This window comes from Globicephala melas, chromosome X (genome assembly GCF_963455315.2).
Source record: "Globicephala melas chromosome X, mGloMel1.2, whole genome shotgun sequence".
NCBI lineage: Eukaryota > Metazoa > Chordata > Mammalia > Artiodactyla > Delphinidae > Globicephala > Globicephala melas.
The window spans coordinates 124,494,434-124,512,096 of record NC_083335.1 but is presented as its reverse complement, the minus strand read 5'-3'; the positions used below and the strand labels follow the sequence as shown (position 1 = coordinate 124,512,096).

Sequence of the window (17,663 nt, the reverse complement as noted above, 5' to 3'; positions counted from 1 at the left end):
CTGCTCTAGAAAATCTGTCCAGGATGCTTCTAGATTTGTGTTTTTGGAGTCACATGGTCGCAGATGGATTCAGGGCATCCTATGACTGTGACCGTGGTACCCAGGGCTGCGTGCTCCTCAAGATGGACCGACGTCCCAGCCACCTTGACCCAAAGCGTCCAGCAGGTGTGAAGGAGTTTGAACTTCCCGGGTGTCATCTGCGTTCTTAATCTCTGCATCGACATTCCATCTGCCCGCAGCATCAGAAGCCCGTCCTCTGAGGACTCCCCATGCTGAATGAGGCACAGCCTCAACCCCACTCTAGAGCAAAGCTGCCAGCTGCTCACTCTCCCAGGCTCCCTCGCAGCTAGAGCAAAGCATGGGCCTGGCAGAAAATCAGATTCGTGTCCCAAGTCTAAGCTGGAAGCGGGTGCCCAAGGCCATGGGCCGTGCAGAAGCACTGCTGGAAAGGGGTCGGCAGCTGGTGTGTCTGCTTCGGAAGGCATCCGGGGTGTGCTTTCAGGGGCCAGCCCAGTGTCCAGTATCAAGGTGTGGGCAGCTCCCAGCGCCGCGTCTGCACCCGGTGTTATGTGTATGGGCCCAATCCTGCAGCCGAACACGGCCCCCAAGCCTGGTTCTCCAGAGGCTCCCCCCGAGGTGTTCAATGTCATCCTCACCCATTCTGTTGGCTTTACATTAGCCACAGTCAGGTTCAGAGCTTGCACGTGAGAACTCAGGCTGCTGTGACTATCTGGTTAAAGGGACCTCTCTCAGCAGATGGGGTGTCAGCGTCACAGCTGGCAGGGTGGTTTCGATTGGGATGGAGGCAGAGTGAGCCGGTGAGTGGATACCTTCCCGTGGCTACGTGCCACGCCCTAAGCTACACCTGGGCACTGGGGACAGAGATGCTATCGGTCACTCCCGGGAATAACAAGCGAGCACAGCAGATCACGACAGACCACGCCTGGCTTTCAGCAACTTCCGTGTAAGGCTGGCTGCCGCAGGGGGCTGCTATGTTACTGTTTTGTAGATGGTAGCTGGGACGATAAGTGGAAAGATCTAGGGGAGAGGAACCGATGGTGATGGGAGATGGGAAGGTTCTTGAAAAGGGGAGGGAACTGGGACCCAGAGCCAGGAGTTTGCACGTGACAGGTGTAGCTGGGAGTGTAGCTTGGGTGCAAAGATAAGCCTGCTCCTATCAGGTGGCTTCTGTTTGATTTCAATTTATTGGCCAGTTTATTTACCACACCTTAAGAAACGTTTAAATGAGTCTACTTATTCCCCCTATTCCAAAGATACCCTCTTCGAGGTTTACAGTTGTGTTTTCTGGTGGCCGTTTCTCTCAAGAACTTTGCTCTAGGGTAAGTATATTCCTAATAGGAGTCCCCCATCCCCCAGAGGATTTCACTTCAAGTTTCAGGAGAAGGTAACACTGTAACAGTCCCTGCTTCCTTCCACCATGGGTACCGCCCCCCACCCTCCCCCCACCCCGAGGCTCCCCAAGCCCTCCCCCATCACGGGTCCCCCTCCCCGCGACCCCCACGTGGTCCTCCAGGTGGAGCTGCGTCTTCCTTTGCTTACCTTGCAAATGGATGAAGACACTTGGGAGAAAAAGGAGCCAGACTGGAAGAAAAAGAAAAACAACATTCCACCCACTTCTGCGTCTTTTTGTAAGGGTACGTTATCTGCTTCCCACCCTCTCCCAGCCCTTTTCATGCATCTCACCATGTGATCTGCAGGCTTCCACCAACAGCGACCGCCACCAGCACCCACAGGTGCACAGAAACCTTTCCGTGAATATAAGGAGCACCTCAAGGACCTTAGGAACAGCACCCACATGTGGGCAGCCGGAAAAAAAAAAAAAAAAAAAAGGTCTCTGCGCAGTGAGGGGAAGCTTGGGTTCCCGAAATAAAGTGGGAGCCTCGACGGACAAACATTTTTAGAATCACTGCGGCAATGGGTTCCATGCATCTGAGGATGAAAGCTGGACAATCTGGACTCAACCCAGTTTCCTTCACAGCACACAGAAACCCCTTCGAAGCTATGAATATGCCACCAGCATCGTTGCTGAAGCCACCAGAGCCCGCGTCCCACACGCATCTATCCCGGGAAGCTCTGCCCCGCGCTGTGCAAGCCCACTGTGCTTGCTACAAAGGTCTCCCCGGGGCCTCCCCGTGGCTTTAGCAGCAGGGCTTGGGGTGCTCAGAGCTTCACCCCAAATCCACCACGTGGGAACACGCTTGGTCAACTTGGCAAGACTTAAAAAAGAGAAAAACAAAACCAGGCAAGGCTGAACCCCAGACAACACTGGGGCAGAGGGAGGAAGGGGTGGGCCAGCCCCTGGCTCTGTTCCAGCCCAGGATCGAGCTGCGATTAGAGGAAACGACACCACGACCTTCTTTTGTGACCCATGTGTACAGCCAAACGCAGCCCGTCTCGTTGCGTCTGCCTACCACGGGGACAGCGGCTCAATTCAACTACGTCACATCCGTTCACTGACGAAAGTGGCGTCAGTGGAAACACCTGGCCGCGGCTGTCACAGAGCAGACTCCGGTCAACGTTTCCAGATGTCTGTCCGCATCGTGCCCAGTGTCCGCTCACCAGTATCCTACCACCTTAGGTTCTGCTGACTACTCAAAGCTCATCCTTGAACTCCAACTCCCAGCAAACCAACCCCACTTGACAGGAGAAAATTCATCCGCTTTGACTTTCTACAACAGCCAGCCTGAAACACAGTAACACAAAGGAAACGTACGAAAAAGCATGCTCCCTTTCTATCGTAACGGGGCAGCTGACCCTCCTGCCATCGCGACCCCGAAAGCGGCCCTCCCGTTTATTCCTGGAGAAAACGCAGAGCTCCGTCTACACTCAGGGGTGTCAGCGTGGGCCCCAGAGGTGCCGACCAAGACGAAGAAAGACACCCACCAAGTTCTCTATCAAAATAGAGCAATTTATTCAAGACACTGAATATGATCTGTTGATTCTCTCTTGAAACAAATGAGCTACGACGCACAAGGTGATTCTCTTTCTGGGAGCGCGTGAGGGTGAGGGGCGGGAGGGAGCACGAGACGGGGGCCGTGTGGATGGAACAGAATCTGGAAAACGCGGACAGAAGCACATCTGGCTGCACGTCTGACACAGACAATAAAATCCGCAGAAGCCAGAATTCACCTCAGTGAGCGGCGGGAGGAATGGTTCTGCGTTTGACAAGAAACACGATTAAAAAAGAAAAAGGTGGAACAGAGGTTAAAAGGGAAAACAACAAGGAACAAAAGCAGACCCTTACGTTTGACAAAGTGCACTTCACTTGGCTCCAAGATCTATTTTTAGAAAGACAAAACGAACGTCACGTTCTGGGTGTCACGTGGGGCCAGACGTGCCCCGTGGGGCAGCATCCCTTTCCCAGGTGTGCGCAGAATGAGTTCTCAGTCACCGCAAACCCAACCGAAAATCCCGGGGAGAGTCGTTGTGTTACTCCTGCTTTCAGAATCGAGGTCCCATTTGGTCACCGAGACTGAGGCTTTTACTTCCAAGTGTTAGAAGCTGTACACGACGCCCAATGCTAACACGAGCCACGGGGCACCGATGACAGGGACGCGTCCGCTGAGCGCTGGCTGGCATGGTGCAGCTGGTAAGCAGCGTCTGCGGCTCAGGGCACGGCTGCCGTCCTGCTGAGAGTGGGGACGGGTTTCCAGGGGCGCTGGCTGCCTCCTCGTCTTGCCTCCCTGGGGCCCCTGGGAGGCTCCCTCCCAGTGGCCGGCCGAGGACGCCAGGAACGCGGACGGTCTGCCTTCCTTAGCCTCAGGTCACTGCCAGGGCCGGGATCGAGCCCCGTGTCAGCGGCCTCACAGCCCTCGGCTCCAACCCGGCAAGTCCCAACTGGTTCAGATTTACCAAGAGGCTAAAGTCGGCGCTTGGAGACCCTGGGTGCCGACCGTCTGGTGAGCATCGTGTCGCGAACCGACCGTCTTCACCCGCCAGCAGGCTTTGGCTCGTCAAACGCAAACTGTGTCCTGACCCTGGACAGCAGATGCCTGCAGACGTGACACATTTCCATTGGGTGAGGGGGTCCAGATGGTGTTCGTCTAGACCCCCCCGAGCTGCACCCCAAACCTAGTACCTTCTTGGTGGCAGGGCGTTACCAGTGCGCCCGGGGACATCTGCCATCTTCACAGACGGCAGTGGAGACCCTGGAGGACTTTGATCTTCTTAAAGGCCAAGCGTTTAGGCAACAGGTCCCAAGTGAAACGCTCCGCTCCCACATAACCAGGGCACGTGTTGGTCTCCTGCACACGGGGCTCGAGTAACTCGCAGATCCACGGAGGCCCATAAATGATCCGAGGAAGATGAATGCACTCTGGCTCGCGGGGCTGGTCCCGGGACAACCCGAGGCTTGCAGGAGGGCCTGGTCTGCTCTGCCCGTTAGCTTTTGACTCCACGGACAGACAGCACCCTCTAAGTGACACCGGGCCTTGTTGCTGGAACACACACACACGGCTGCACCCTGCCTGCCGCCAGCCCCCCGGGCCCGGCCCCCTGCCCCATCCCAGCCTGTGGCTGCAGGAAGACGGACGAACCCAGAGGCCCTGTCTTCCGCTGCTTCCCCCGCTGCTAATTTAAAAGATGGGTCAGCGTCGGGTTACGACAACAAAAGTACAAAGGTCACCTGATCCAATGAAAGGAAAACTCCTCTAGGAACACAAAGCCACGTTTAATTTTTTAAAAACAGTAAAAAGATTCATTATTACAAAAAGAAAACCTTTCTCCTCCTCTGTTGCAAGAGGAAGAAACTATGAAGGGGACAGAAATTATTAGTGACACTCTACCTACGGAATTCACCTTCAGGACCAAAAACCTCTCTCCCTGTTCGTTTTTGTCGATATTAGACCCAGTGAGATCCTGGAGCCCGTCCCGTCAGCTGTGCAAGGACCAGCCGAGGTGCTCTTGGTGGGGGGACCACAAGTGGCCCCGCGGCCCGAACGATGCCAGGCGGCATCCTGCCCAGTGGACGGCTGTGACGGCCCCTTTCACGCCGCTGGTCCTGGGAACACTTCTTGGGTCCAAAGGCACGCTTCTCCAGGTCTCTCCTGCTGCCTACTATGTGGTCAACACACCCTGAAACACGCCAAGGTCGTCTTCGAGCTGGAAGGGCCCGGAGTTTCCTCTCTGCTGTAGAACAGTCCCAACGCCGACCCCAGAGCTGGCCCCTTCCCACACAGATTCCTCACTGCCTCTCGACAGGCTGAAAGTGAAGGGAAAAAGCTACCTCAGACCCTGCCTGTGTCTTCCTAAACTTTATTTTTTTTTTTTAAATATGAATCACACAAAGCTCTCTCTGTCTGATGGCCATTTTAGGATTTTAAAATTGTTTTAACATAAAAATATTTTTTTTTCTCCAAAAATACTCTGGGTTCTTTCTCTTATAAGTCACTTATTTTTTTCTTCCTCCAGTAAAAAGTCCCCCTGCCCTGCCTTCTTACATAAAGCACTTATTATGCGCCAAAAGTGCCCTTGAGACCTAAGATGGGAAGCAACTATGAGGAAGGGGCGGAGAGAGTGCGCGAGGGGGAGGGGGGGAGGGGAGGGGAGGGCGAGAAAGCCCCGCCTGTCAGAGACTCTGTGAGGGCGTGATGCCAATCAAGACCACGAAGGAAGGAAGGAAGGAAGGAGGTGGAGGGGGCAGGCGACATCAGCAAAGAAGCAACAAACCCAAAACAGTTTCCACCTCAGACCCAAGGCCCCCAGACGACAGGATTCCAGCCCATAGAAAAACCACGTGACAAAGAGTCTAGAAAATAGAAAGTGTTGGGATTACAAAGCTGCCCGTGTCATCCGTACAAACTGGTCTTTGAACATCCTGGTGAGAGTAACTGTAGTGTCCAAATTTTTGAAGAAAAAAAAAAAAAACCCACCACGTGAGGAATTCCCCACCCCCCTTTTGGTTTATCACAGCATTTTTTTTCTTTTTCTTTTTGGCACAGTTTTTTTTTTTTTCTTTTCCTCTCAGCCATCAGAGCCTGTTCTGGATGGAAACCAAACCGTGCACCGTCTAGCTGGTGGCTTCGTGCTTCCCAGGCTGAATGTTCCAGGTGGAAACCATTCTTTTCCCCCTTTGATATGACTGTGTGTATGTTTTTGTTTTAAACTTCTTGATAAAGATTACAAAAAAATAGAGACTCCTGTGGCCAGGGATGAGTTGATTTCAAAGTACACTCTAAGGTCAAGTTCATACAGTTTCGGAGCTGACAGAATCGTGTTTGAATAGTGCTACAACCCCACACATTCACTGCTGGTCCGTTAGAATTCTCTTCTTGTTTCTAAAATACTTCGTGGTTACTTTCGCAGATCTAAGACACACACCTGGAAGGAGAGAGAAAGTTCCTGTTATCTCGAGACACGACACAAGACGCCTTTAGAGCAGAGGATGGCAAACGGCCCGTGGACCAAATCCAGCCTGTTACCCACTTTTTACAAAGTTTTATTGGTACACAGTAGAGAGGGTTCAGAGCATCTCTAACGACAGGCTAACGTCTGAGCATCTGACCAACCAACCCCAGGCAAACAGGACAGAGGGGAACAGCCAGGTCAAGGGCTATGCTGGGAACTAATGGGGTGGCCACAGCCATGGGCGGGTGTCACAGACCAGACACCGACACGGCGGGGCAGAGGGCAAAACACACCTGAGCACACATCTGGGGCCGGGCTGACATCTGGCCAGCCAGCCCATTGCCACCTGCCCTACAGCTCATGGCAGTTCCAAGTGCAGGCGTGAATCCAAAAGCTAGACATCTTAGGGGATCAGCAGAGGGCCACCGGGACCCCGGAGACCCGTGGAATGCAAAGTCGGGCCTTTATCAGCAGAGGGCCCAGCAGGCTGGGAGCCAAGGCAGGACCAAGTTTCTCAGCCTCGGCACCTGCGCTCCTTGGGGCCGGTCACGTCTCTCCTGTGGGCGTCCTGTGCCCTGCAGGAGGTCTGAGCAGCAGCCCTGGCCTCCGCCCACCAGATGCCAGTAGCCCCCCGACCAGAGCGGTGGCACCCAAAACGCCTCCAGACGCTGCAGATGTCCTCCAGGGGGCAGAATCACCCCGGCTGCGGACCACCAATTTCACGGAGAAAACGCCATTCAGGAAGTCAGAGAGACGGCTGCTCCCAGAGGCCCAGCAGTTTCCTTCACCAACACACTGGCCGCGGCGCTCGGAGGCCACCACAGCGCCGGAAGCCCCCGCGGGTATCAGGGGTCTGACTTTTCGCGTCTCCACCGCCGAGCCCTCCGCCCCCCCCGGAAACTACGGGTGCTGCTTACGGAGCCGTCTGACGCACTGGCGCCCACTTTGTCCCCTCGGGCGTTCCAGCACACCTCGAAGATGCCGCCGGTGCCTCGGTAGCTGTGGACGAGACTTCCGCTCTGCAAAGCAAAGCCACCGTCACTCGCGATGCAGAGCGCCGACGTGGACCCCCAGGGTGTCGGCACAGAAACGTTCAAACATAGAAGCTAACGGAGTTTTCAGTGGCCGTAACGCGCCTCTCAGACCTGCTGCCACGGGGGGCACAGCTGACCTACGGCAGCCCGCGGAGTCGACCTAAACATGTTGCAGCCGAGGTCACGCCTCCCAGGGGTCATTCCCGGGGGCCAGCGACCGAGGGTGGCAGGGGGACTGAGGCAGCCGGGGAAGGGGCACGTCAACAAGATCTCGCGTGTGTTTATATTTAGAGAAGGCGTCCATCGCACTGAGGATTAAGGAGACCCTCGACATGTCTCAAAGAGTTCTGTGACTTATAAAAAAAAGTAAGTAAAGGGGTAAAATGATTTAATGACTTGCTGACAGCAGTAGTTATCTAACTGATGATGTCATTTCAGAAATCCATCCATCACTATTTCCAGCGAGAGCTCCATGAACAGACGGCTACACGCTAATGTCTGTTTTCCGGGTGGCCCATCTGGGGCTCTGAAGCTGGGCTCGGCACCAGGCTGGCTCCACGTAAGGGCCGCCGTCGCCTCTTACTCGCGGAGAAGACATGAGCACGTGAGGCGGCTCCTGGGAAGCCTGAGGTCTCAGTGGACCACCCTCGGGCCCCAACGCCCCGCCCCGCCCCGCCAGCTAACGTGGCTCCCGCACCGCCCCCCTGCACCAGCCACAAGGGGGAGCGGGCTTGAGAAAGTACATCCATCCAAATGCCACCCAGGCCTAAAGGAATCGGGAAGGAGCGTGGGAACAAACAGGAGGGGAGGGATTTCCCTGGCGGTCCAGTGGTTAGGACTCCGCGCTTCCACTGCAGGGGGCACGAGTTCAATCCCTGGTCGGGGAACTAAGATCCCACGTGCTGCACAGGGCGGCCAAAAAATACAAAAGACAAAACGAAACAAACAAAAAAAACCCCCCAGAAAACCAGGAGAGGAGAGGCCATTTCATCCATCCTGAGGCCACACAGGATGGATTGCTGGCTGTCTGCAGTGATCCCTCCCATAGCACATTTCCCTCTTCCATTAGCAGGAGACACAAGAGCCCAGTATACTCAAACACCGTCTCCTTTTACTTCTGTGACAGCACAACCAACAGGGACATTCCTGCTGCTACCCAAACATAAAACACTTCCCTTCAAAAAATCAAAATGCCATGACAACAGCCAACGAATATTCCCCATGGTCCTTGATTTTGTTCCCTGAAGAAGCTACAGGAGCTGGTGTGGAGCAGAGGCGGTCACGGCTGGCCTCACCCCGGACGGCCGTTCCCCCTGGAAAGCTCGGATGGAATGCCACTTCTGACCTAGACCTCAGTACCCACAGGGCAGCGTCTCGGGTGGGAAGATGACTGGGTTACGATCTTCCAAGGTGACTGCTCATGCCCAAGAGAAGGAAGAGGCAGGTGGAGGGCTTGCCCGCCAAGGACTCAGAAAAAGCAACGAGTCGATGGGCGTCCCTGGCGGGGAAGACCGACCGCCCCCACGGAACACAGGGCAGATGGCACCGGGTCTGGGGTCCACCCGGGGAGCTGGGGTTTGTGTCACGGCTCCGCGTCTGAGGTGAGGCATTCCTGAGCACACACTCATTCCCTGGTTGCCGTTCTGGGCGTGGGCCACCAAAAACACGACTGTGGGGGCGCTCCCTCTGGAGAGGAGTGGGCAGTGGGAATCAGGGAATTACCTGAGTGTTCCAGATGTGCACACACTTGTCAAAGGAGCCGCTGGCCAAGTGCTTCCCGTCGGGGCTAAAAGCTACACTATAGACTGGTTCCTGGTGTTTGGTGAGTGTGTGGATGCAAACACCCCGCTCCACGTCCCACAGTCGAACTGTAGAGTCGAACGAAGCACTGGAAAGACGGGAGAGAAAACGTCACCACAACACACGCGGGGTCCCGACTGTTTCCCTAAGACGCGGCACGGACAGCAGGCGCTGCTCTCCCTTCCTGGCTCTTACGTTTCGAGACAACAAGCGGGTACACTCTTCCTCTTCTAAACCGTGAACCAGATACACTGAAAACAAAGCCACGGTCGTAAAACAAATCTTCTCCTTTTTTTGGGTGCTGTTACGAGGGAAACAAACTGACGTCCATACTCATTTGTCTGTGTGTTTTTCTAAGATATGAATGATACGTACTTTTGTATTCACTACATTTTCTAAAGTGCTCCCACAACTTACCAACACAACATCTATCGTTGCCAACTAAAACAGTGCTGAGAGCCGTATTTGGGGAAATACCAAACCGAGCGAGTACAGAATTAAAATATAATTGCATCCAAATACACAATCGCACTCCTGGGAGCTGCAAATTTCAGTAATTTCCAAATTTGAAAGAAGAGTACACAGCACAAAGATGCTTCACCCGGCGCTCCTTCTCTCTGCAGGGGCTTCCAGGCAGCAGCATGTCCCTCTATGCTCGTTAAGTAGAACGACCGCTTACGCTCGTAACGGGTGCCACGTGATACAAAGCACCTTCCAAGTTATAAAGAAAATCTGTACCCTAGACATTTAAGTGGATTTCACGACAGTTACTTGAAGTAAGAGAGTAACAGCCTTCGTGTCTTTCTGGATCGGCCTTTCAGCCGATGTGGGACTTCCATCCAGTGTTTTCTAACAGGTGGCCTGGGGTCGGTCCTCTCAGTTCCAAGAGTCCTTGCTGCCGGGTGAGGCCGCCCACCCCACAGCTACACCACAAAGACGGAGGGCTCTCCCTCATTTATAGGAGGGCCATGCCACCTGCCACTTCTCCCCACAACCCTGTTCTCTGCACCTATACAGAACCAACCCACTCGTGCTTCCTGGCAGGGAAACATTCCTTGCAAGCCTGGTCTTTCCCAGGCCAAACAGCTAAACACACACCCACGCTCTGTTGGATCACGGTCTCCGGACCCCTAAGTAATCCGGAAATTCAGCCTCAGAATCTCTTTAGTTCGTTTTTCTAAAGGTTCGTGTTAAAATATCATATTGGGATTGGAACGTTATATCGTGCATGGGGTCCAATGAGCGCGGGGACAAGTCTGCTGACCGCAGCCTAAGTGACGTAGTTCTGCGGAGGCCACTGTGGTGACTTACAACCACTCTTCCCAATTCTGGCATCTGACTGACTGGCCACTCCTCTGCCTCCAATGCTGGTGTGCTGGCGGGAGGGGGGCGTTCACTGTATAAACGGTTAGGTCAGATCTGGCTGCGGCTGGGGAGACTTTACCACCATTCAGCATTGTCACCACCTGCAGCTCCAAGTTGAACCAAGTACACCAAGCCCGAGGTCCAAGCTGAATTGTTTCCTTTCTCCATCAGGAAAGCAAAGTGCCGGGGGCCCGGACATGTATTGATTCCTCTCACCAGCCTCATGGTTAAGACCGTCCTTACCTCAAGTTAGCCGTCACGTGATAATTTATGTCTCGGGGCCCTTTCAAAATCAGCCGCCTCTCCGTTCTTTGGAAGGGTGTAAGCACATTTGGAAGACAACCTGGCAACATTTTCTGGGCTCTCTGGATATGAATAACGTTTCCCGGCCATGTTGCTGGCTCAGCCACAGTGAGCACGGCTACTTTTAGGAACCGAGACCGGGCTGAGGGCTGTCTCCCCTTTACCTTGCTAGCATGATGTTGGAGTTGGGGTTGCTGGTGGCTGGCCCGGTGGGACTCCACTTTATGGTATATATTTCTTTGCTGTGAGCTTGAAGGTCATGAACACACGTATCCTGCTTCATACTCCAGATCTAGAGAACACATTGGGGACAAGGTGAGCAACGGCTGCTTCTCCCACTGGGGGAGGTTCTCCACCATCCCTGCTGGGAGCGTTCCTTAGGTTCTCGCCTCTGGGAAGCTCACGCCCAGCGGGGTGGGCAGCTGGCAGACTGGCCAGCAGAGGGGCCGGCTGAACACTAGGGGGCACCCATGAGAAAGGCCGCAGGAAGGGCAGGATGAAGCAGGAGGTCACTGCAGGACAGCGACTTGCCATTTGCCAAGTGGGAACAGCGCTCAGAACAGAATATGCAGCCGGGGGAGCAGTGAATGTTAAGACCAGCACTGAGTACAGGGGGTCGTCTGGGGTCAAACGGCTCAGCCTTTTAGAATGCTTTACCTTTAATGTCATGTCATCAGAGCAGGATGCTAGCAACATCCCAGAAGGGTCCCATTTGATGGCATTGACCTCATTCTGAAAGAGAGGAAAGGGTTTCAAAAAGAAAGAAGGGCCTGGGCGCAGTAATACAACCTTCCAGCAGGGGGAAGGAGCGCACCGTCCTCTCTGCAAAAAGCTTACTTGCATCCACCCTGGATAGAAAAGAACACGCCCAGGCCACGTGCACATGCCCCCTTTCCTTACTCCGCCTAGCTCCGTGATACAAAATGTACAGCCGTGTGCCACACATAACCAGCCACCCCCATCTCAGTTCTCTAAGGAAAAAAAAAAAATCACCACTAGGAAGGAAGCCGAATGAATTTACACAGCGTAAGGGCAGCACGTAAAACCAGGAAGACCTGTAAGTTATTTTAAAGCTGACTCGGAAAGTCATTTTCCTGCTCACTCTTGATACAGCAGCTGCCCGCTCTGTCTAAATCTGTCAGGACATGTCTCTTTTGGTGCTGAGTGGAGGGGGAGGAAACGTAAAGAAGCAAGGTTGCCAGAGGGGTAAACCCAGGCCCAAGACGATGTGACCTGAACACACACACGCAGACGAGCACACGTTACCTGGCTACTTCCAGAGCAAACAGAGCCAAGTAAACAGAACGCCGTAACTCGGCCCATATGGAAAGCTCTAGCAGGCGGGCCAGTATGCGAAGGGGACCGGGGGTGGGGGGTGGGGGGGGGAGGCGCAGAAAGGAACAAGGCCGCAGGCGGCCTTCCGGTTCTGGAGGCCAGGGGACCTCGAGGCTAAATCCTGGAGGACGAGGCAAATGCTCCCGTGGGCAAGGGAGCCGCCTGCAGCTGAGTGGAGGCGGGGAACGATGTGCCCGGCGGGGTGGGCCGGGGAGAGACGGCGGGAGCCAGCGCGGGTCTCGGGCCTCCCATTTCTAGTAGGGGGCCGTGGAGCCCCGTCCCGTTCCCTCATGCCTGTTGCTGCGGCCTAACAATTAACTCATTTCACACCCATAATTAACTTCCCAATTAACCCCACGCTGCTAAGTGCTCTGGTTTGGATGATAAATGGTAATGGTCACGCCACTTGCTAAGGGCACTGAGTGCTGAACGGTGCGAGACAGGGAGGGATAAGGCCGCGTCTGTGTTCCATGTGGTACCCGTGGTGGAAGGCCCAGAAAAAAGGGAGGGATTGGAGCCTGCAGTACAAGGAGCAGGCCTGTGGGTGAGCCCGGGAGGTCGAGGTGGTCGGACAGAGTGTGTGTGCACAGGCAAGCGGACCCAGGAGGACACCAAGAGAGGTGGTGCCTGGTGAGAGGTGCGCACCGGGGACAAGGGCAGCGTGGGAGGCTCTGAGTGTAACTGCTGAGAACAGAACCCGAGGGCGCATCTCCAAGGACCTGCCTGCAAGAGGGAGCTGGTGCCCACTGACTGTCCCCAGTCGAACCCCCTCTCATCTTCCAGGGTGCAAGTGGACTTTCCTCTCCCTCCCTCTGCAGCCCAAGTCACAATTCCCAGAAAGCACCCAGAAACGGCTCACGGGGTCTCGGGAAGAAATCAGCTCAACTACATTTAGCTCACAGCGTGTGTGGAATGATGGGCTGCAATGAGACCCGTTTAAAGAGCCAGGTGGTGCGATGGCACAAAAGTCCCGAATGGGGCATACGGCAAGTCACAAAGATTTCCTAGTGAAAGCTCAGGGACGGTCTAGGCGTAGAGGAGAAGTAAGTTTAGGTCAGAAAAATTAAAAAAGAAGGGTCTGTTTATAGCCACGACAAGATGGTAACGGGACAACTGGTCCCTGGGCTCTGAAAGAACCTTCTTTTGGAAGCAGGGACCTGTAGGGACAGATGCTGGAGGAAGTGGGTACTAAGGGAACGCAAGTGCCAAGGACAACGCAACTTATGTCAGGTAAGTTAGTGGCAAGGGACGCCGTGAGTCAAAGGTGGGGAACAGTGCAGGTGTGAGGCGCTCAAAGCCAGCAGGTCCTCCAGGAGGACCGGGGTAGAGGCGGGGGCGTTGCACACTAGAGGGATCTGCCAGGGAAAGGCTGCAAAGAGCCTCATGGGCTATGCGGGAGGATCTGATGATGCATCCAGAGAACAAAAACGCTAATTTGAAAAGACACACGCACCTCAATGTTCACAGCAGCGTTATTTACAATAGCCAAGACATGGAAGCAACCTAAGTGTCCATCAACAGATGAGTGGATAAGGAAAATGTGGTACACACACACACACAGACACGGAATACTACTCAGACAAGAAAAGAATGAAATTCTGCCGCTGGCAACAACATGAACTTGGAGGGTGTTGTGCTTAGTGAATAAACTAAGTCAGACAAATATCGTACGCTATCACTTATATGTGGAATCCAAAAAAATACAACAAACTAGTGAATATAAGAAAAAAGAAGCAGGGCTTCCCTGGTGGCGCAGTGGTTGAGAGCCCGCCTGTCGATGCAGGGGACGCGGGTTCGTGCCCCGGTCCGGGAGGATTCCACATGCCGCGGAGCGGCTGGGCCCGTGAGCCATGGCCGCTGAGCCTGCGCGTCCGGAGCCTGTGCTCCGCAACGGGAGAGGCCACAGCAGTGAGAGGCCCCCGTACCGCGAAAAAGAAAAAAAAGAAAAAAGAAGCAGACTCACAGATACAGAGAACAAGTTAACGGTTATTGCTGGGGAGAGGGAAGGGGGAGGGGCAAGACAGGGGGAGGGGATTAAGAGGTACAAACTATTACGCATAAAATAGATAAGCTACAAGGATATAGTGTACAGCACAGGGAATATACCCAATATTTTATAATAACTATAAATAGATTATAATCTTCAAAAATTTGAATCGCTATGTTGTACACCTGAAACTTATATAATATTGTAAATTAACTACACCTCGATAAAAAAAATTAATTAATTAAAAAAAGGAATTCAGTGAGAAGTCAGCTGGTGTCTTGAGTTTCTTGGATTGAATGTTGTTTTCCACCAAATTTAGGAAAATTTGGCAAAATCATCGTTTCAAATAATTTTTCTGTTCCATTCTTTTCTTCTCTCTCCATTACACATATATGCTAGAGCTCTTCACACTGTCTCGTAGGTCATTAAGCCTCTATTCATTTGTTCAATCTTTTATCAGTTCTTCAAATTGGCTAGCTTCTGTGATCTCTCTTCAGGTTTACTAACCTTATTTCTGCAATCCCTCCACCATCCATTAAGATTTTCACTTCAGACATTCTACCTCTCAATTCTGAGATTTCTCCTTGACTGTTTTAAGAACAGTTTTCCTTCCTCTGCTGCCCTTCTGCATCTATTCACTCATTACAAACAGCCTTTCCTTTGTTTCCTCACACAGTCTAATAATAGCTACTTTAAAGTCTTTCCTGCAAAATCCAACATCTGGCTCATCTCAGGTCACTTTTTTTTTTTACACTGCCTTCCCAGATGGATAACTGGGTTAGCCAATCACCTGAGATAGCTGCAACAGCCCAAGGAGCAGTGGGCTGCACAAGAACTGGTCTGCAGTCACAGCATCCTTTAACTCTAGGCAGAGAGGAGCCAGCTCCCAGCTCCCAGCACATTCGCACGAACCTGAGCCCCACAGTCAGAACTCGCACTTACTGTGTGTCCCTGGAACGTTTTGACCGGGCGGTCACAGCCGAGTCTGCAGACGTGGATACACATGTCTGTGCTACACGAAGCAAAGGTAGTGTTGTTCTGCCAATCCACGTCAAGGGCAGGGGCTGTGGAGCAGCAAATGGTCAGGGGGGATCATTTGCATTTAGCAGTTGTGCACAGAGCTCAGGCGACTTAGAAGAAGTAACAGCACAGTCAAGATGCCTAAGGACAAGATAAAGCAGCACCCCCAGTGTGAACACAGCCTCTGTCCCCCACAGACCTGAAAGTCTGTCCTTCCCATTTGGAGGGATGCCCAGAGGCCTCCGGAGCGAGACCCCGTGACACCTCGGGCGGCATAAGCGCAGTCTTTTGCTCCCCTGGCACAGGTGAGACAGGGTAGGGGAGAAGCACGCCGTCTTCCCCCGCACCTTGCCGCTCCCAGGAATATCACTGTGCTGGGCTGACTGGATGTGTTTTAGGTAGAGAGGAGAGGAAAAAGATTTCATACCCTGTGTTCAAGGTATCCGCACTGAGAAAATCTCCCACAGGGACTTCCCTGGTGGTCCAGCGGTTAGGACTCCGTGCTCTCCCTGCCGAGGGCCCGGGTTCCATCCCTGGCTGGGGAACTGAAATCCTGCAGGCCACGTGCCGCGGCCCCAAAAAATCCCCCACCACACAATGAATGCATTCCACCAACTGGAGGATGCTCATCGTTGACAAGGGGACAGCCTGAGGGGACGCAAGTGACCTTATGGTGAACGCTGCCTCTGGCTCCTGGGCCTTTCTCAGGGGCGAGTGGCTCCAAGAGCTCTGTGAGGTTTGGGGGATGGTGACGGCCCTCTTCCCTTCTCCCGACCTCCCCGAGAGACTACTCAGCATCCTTGTTCTCTCCACACGCTTCCTTGTTTCTGGACACACAGAGGGTTAAGTCCTGCAAGCCCCTGGTGAGATCTTCATCGACAGATCGATCCCTGACCATGTCCCACGTGTGTTTCTTACAGGCAGGTCAGCACTGAATTGGGAGAAGAATCCAGCTTCCTCAGGATACGCTAACTCGGACTGCCCCTCCCGTGCTCAGCCTTAAAGCAAGAGGTGCACCCGTGCACACGCGCCAGCCTTCCACAGCCGCAGGGCTGGATCCCCTTGGCTCCCCTGTCCAGCTCTGTCCCCACACAGAGGCTACGGGTGGGAGGATGTGGCCGGGAGGCAGCAGGCTCTTTCAACACCCCAGGGCGTGCATCTCTGTGTGTCACACCCCCTGCAGAGCGGTTCAGCACGGGCCCACAGTTTCTGCTGCATTTCCTACGTGTGCCCAGTGGAACAAAGGAACCGGATCCACTTGGTCAGAAGGATGTTCCCGGGAGCCAGAGCGCGAAGAGCAAAGCCGCAGCCGCTGCTGTTTACGACACTGCAGGAGCCAAATCACGAATTCCCGGGCCAGCCTCTGCAGCGGTGTGTGCAATTAATACGCCTGGAAGAGGGACCATCTGGCGGGCGTTTCGGGGGCTGGTGACCAGCACCTGGCCGTTAAGAATTAACGTGCGCTGCACCCGTGCCATCTAAACGGAGGACGCTGTGTGCTCAGGTGTCTGGCCCCATTCTGCGCCGATGCTGCTGCCAGGACCCTGCCCTCCCCCCGGGAGCTCACCATCCAGTGTGGGTGGGGCTAAGCTATGCTGGGGGTCTGTGTGGCCTCCCTGCCCACACTTGGCCAATGAGGTTTGACCGTCGGCAGCAGTCTAGGTACAGCCAAGCATTACTTTGTTTTTTTAAAAAACAAAATTTAATTTTGAAATGCTTACGGAATCGCAGGACGCTGCAGAGATGTAATAGAGGCCCCACGTTGTACCCCTCCCCCACTGGTGGCATCTTATGCCCCTACAGTACAACGCCCAGACCCAGAAGGTGAACGCGCGCCACGTGTGCGCAGTGCGGCACTGTTGGATCACACGCGCAGGCCTGTGTAACGACCACCGCAGTCAAGATCCGGAACCCTGTTCCATCACCACGAGGACCTCCCTGTGCCACGTTATCAGCACACCAAGCCCTCCCTGGACCACCCCTCAACTCTGGCTCCACATCTAAAATTTCGTCATTTCGAGAATGTTATGTCAATGGCGTCATCCAGCACGTGACCCTTGCAGACGGGCTTTTTCCATGCGGCAGAACCCCCTTGAGAACCTATCCAAGCCGTCGCGTGTTATCAGTAGTCGATTGGTAACACTTCCTTGTCACTGCTGAGCGGGGGAACGCCGTCAGGCTCTGAGCTGACACTTCCTGCTGTTGGTAAACAGCGGACGCGCCCCACCAGGCCTTCATGGCGAACACCTACGGGGCAAGGCGGTTTCACAGATCAACCCATCAAATGCTAAGGAAAGGTGCCCCTACCGCTCTCCCTGCCTGCGCTTCCTCCTGAAAAACAGCACCGTTTCTTTCCTTCCATCCTGGACAGTCTCTACCACACCACTTGTCACCGCAAAGAAAGAGCAGAGAACACACAGAGCTTCCTGCCCCAGCAACGGGATACGGGTCGA

The 17,663-nt window shown here is 54.0% G+C and overlaps 1 protein-coding gene across 9 annotated transcripts in view; it reads right to left on the bottom strand.

Moving 5' to 3' along the window:
* Positions 1-4,671: 4,671 nt before the first annotated feature.
* Positions 4,672-17,663, bottom strand: part of TBL1X (transducin beta like 1 X-linked) — a 228,954-nt gene continuing 215,962 nt past the window's right edge. For all 9 annotated transcript variants that reach the window (XM_060291953.2, XM_060291954.2, XM_060291951.2 and 6 more), the window contains 6 exons: positions 15,133-15,254; positions 11,526-11,600; positions 11,033-11,160; positions 9,123-9,288; positions 7,284-7,385; positions 4,672-6,339 (listed from right to left, as the gene is read on the bottom strand). In XM_060291953.2, the coding sequence (XP_060147936.1) occupies positions 6,313-6,339; positions 7,284-7,385; positions 9,123-9,288; positions 11,033-11,160; positions 11,526-11,600; positions 15,133-15,254 (620 nt within the window). In that variant the 3' untranslated portion in view covers positions 4,672-6,312. The remainder of the gene's footprint in view (positions 6,340-7,283; positions 7,386-9,122; positions 9,289-11,032; positions 11,161-11,525; positions 11,601-15,132; positions 15,255-17,663) is intronic.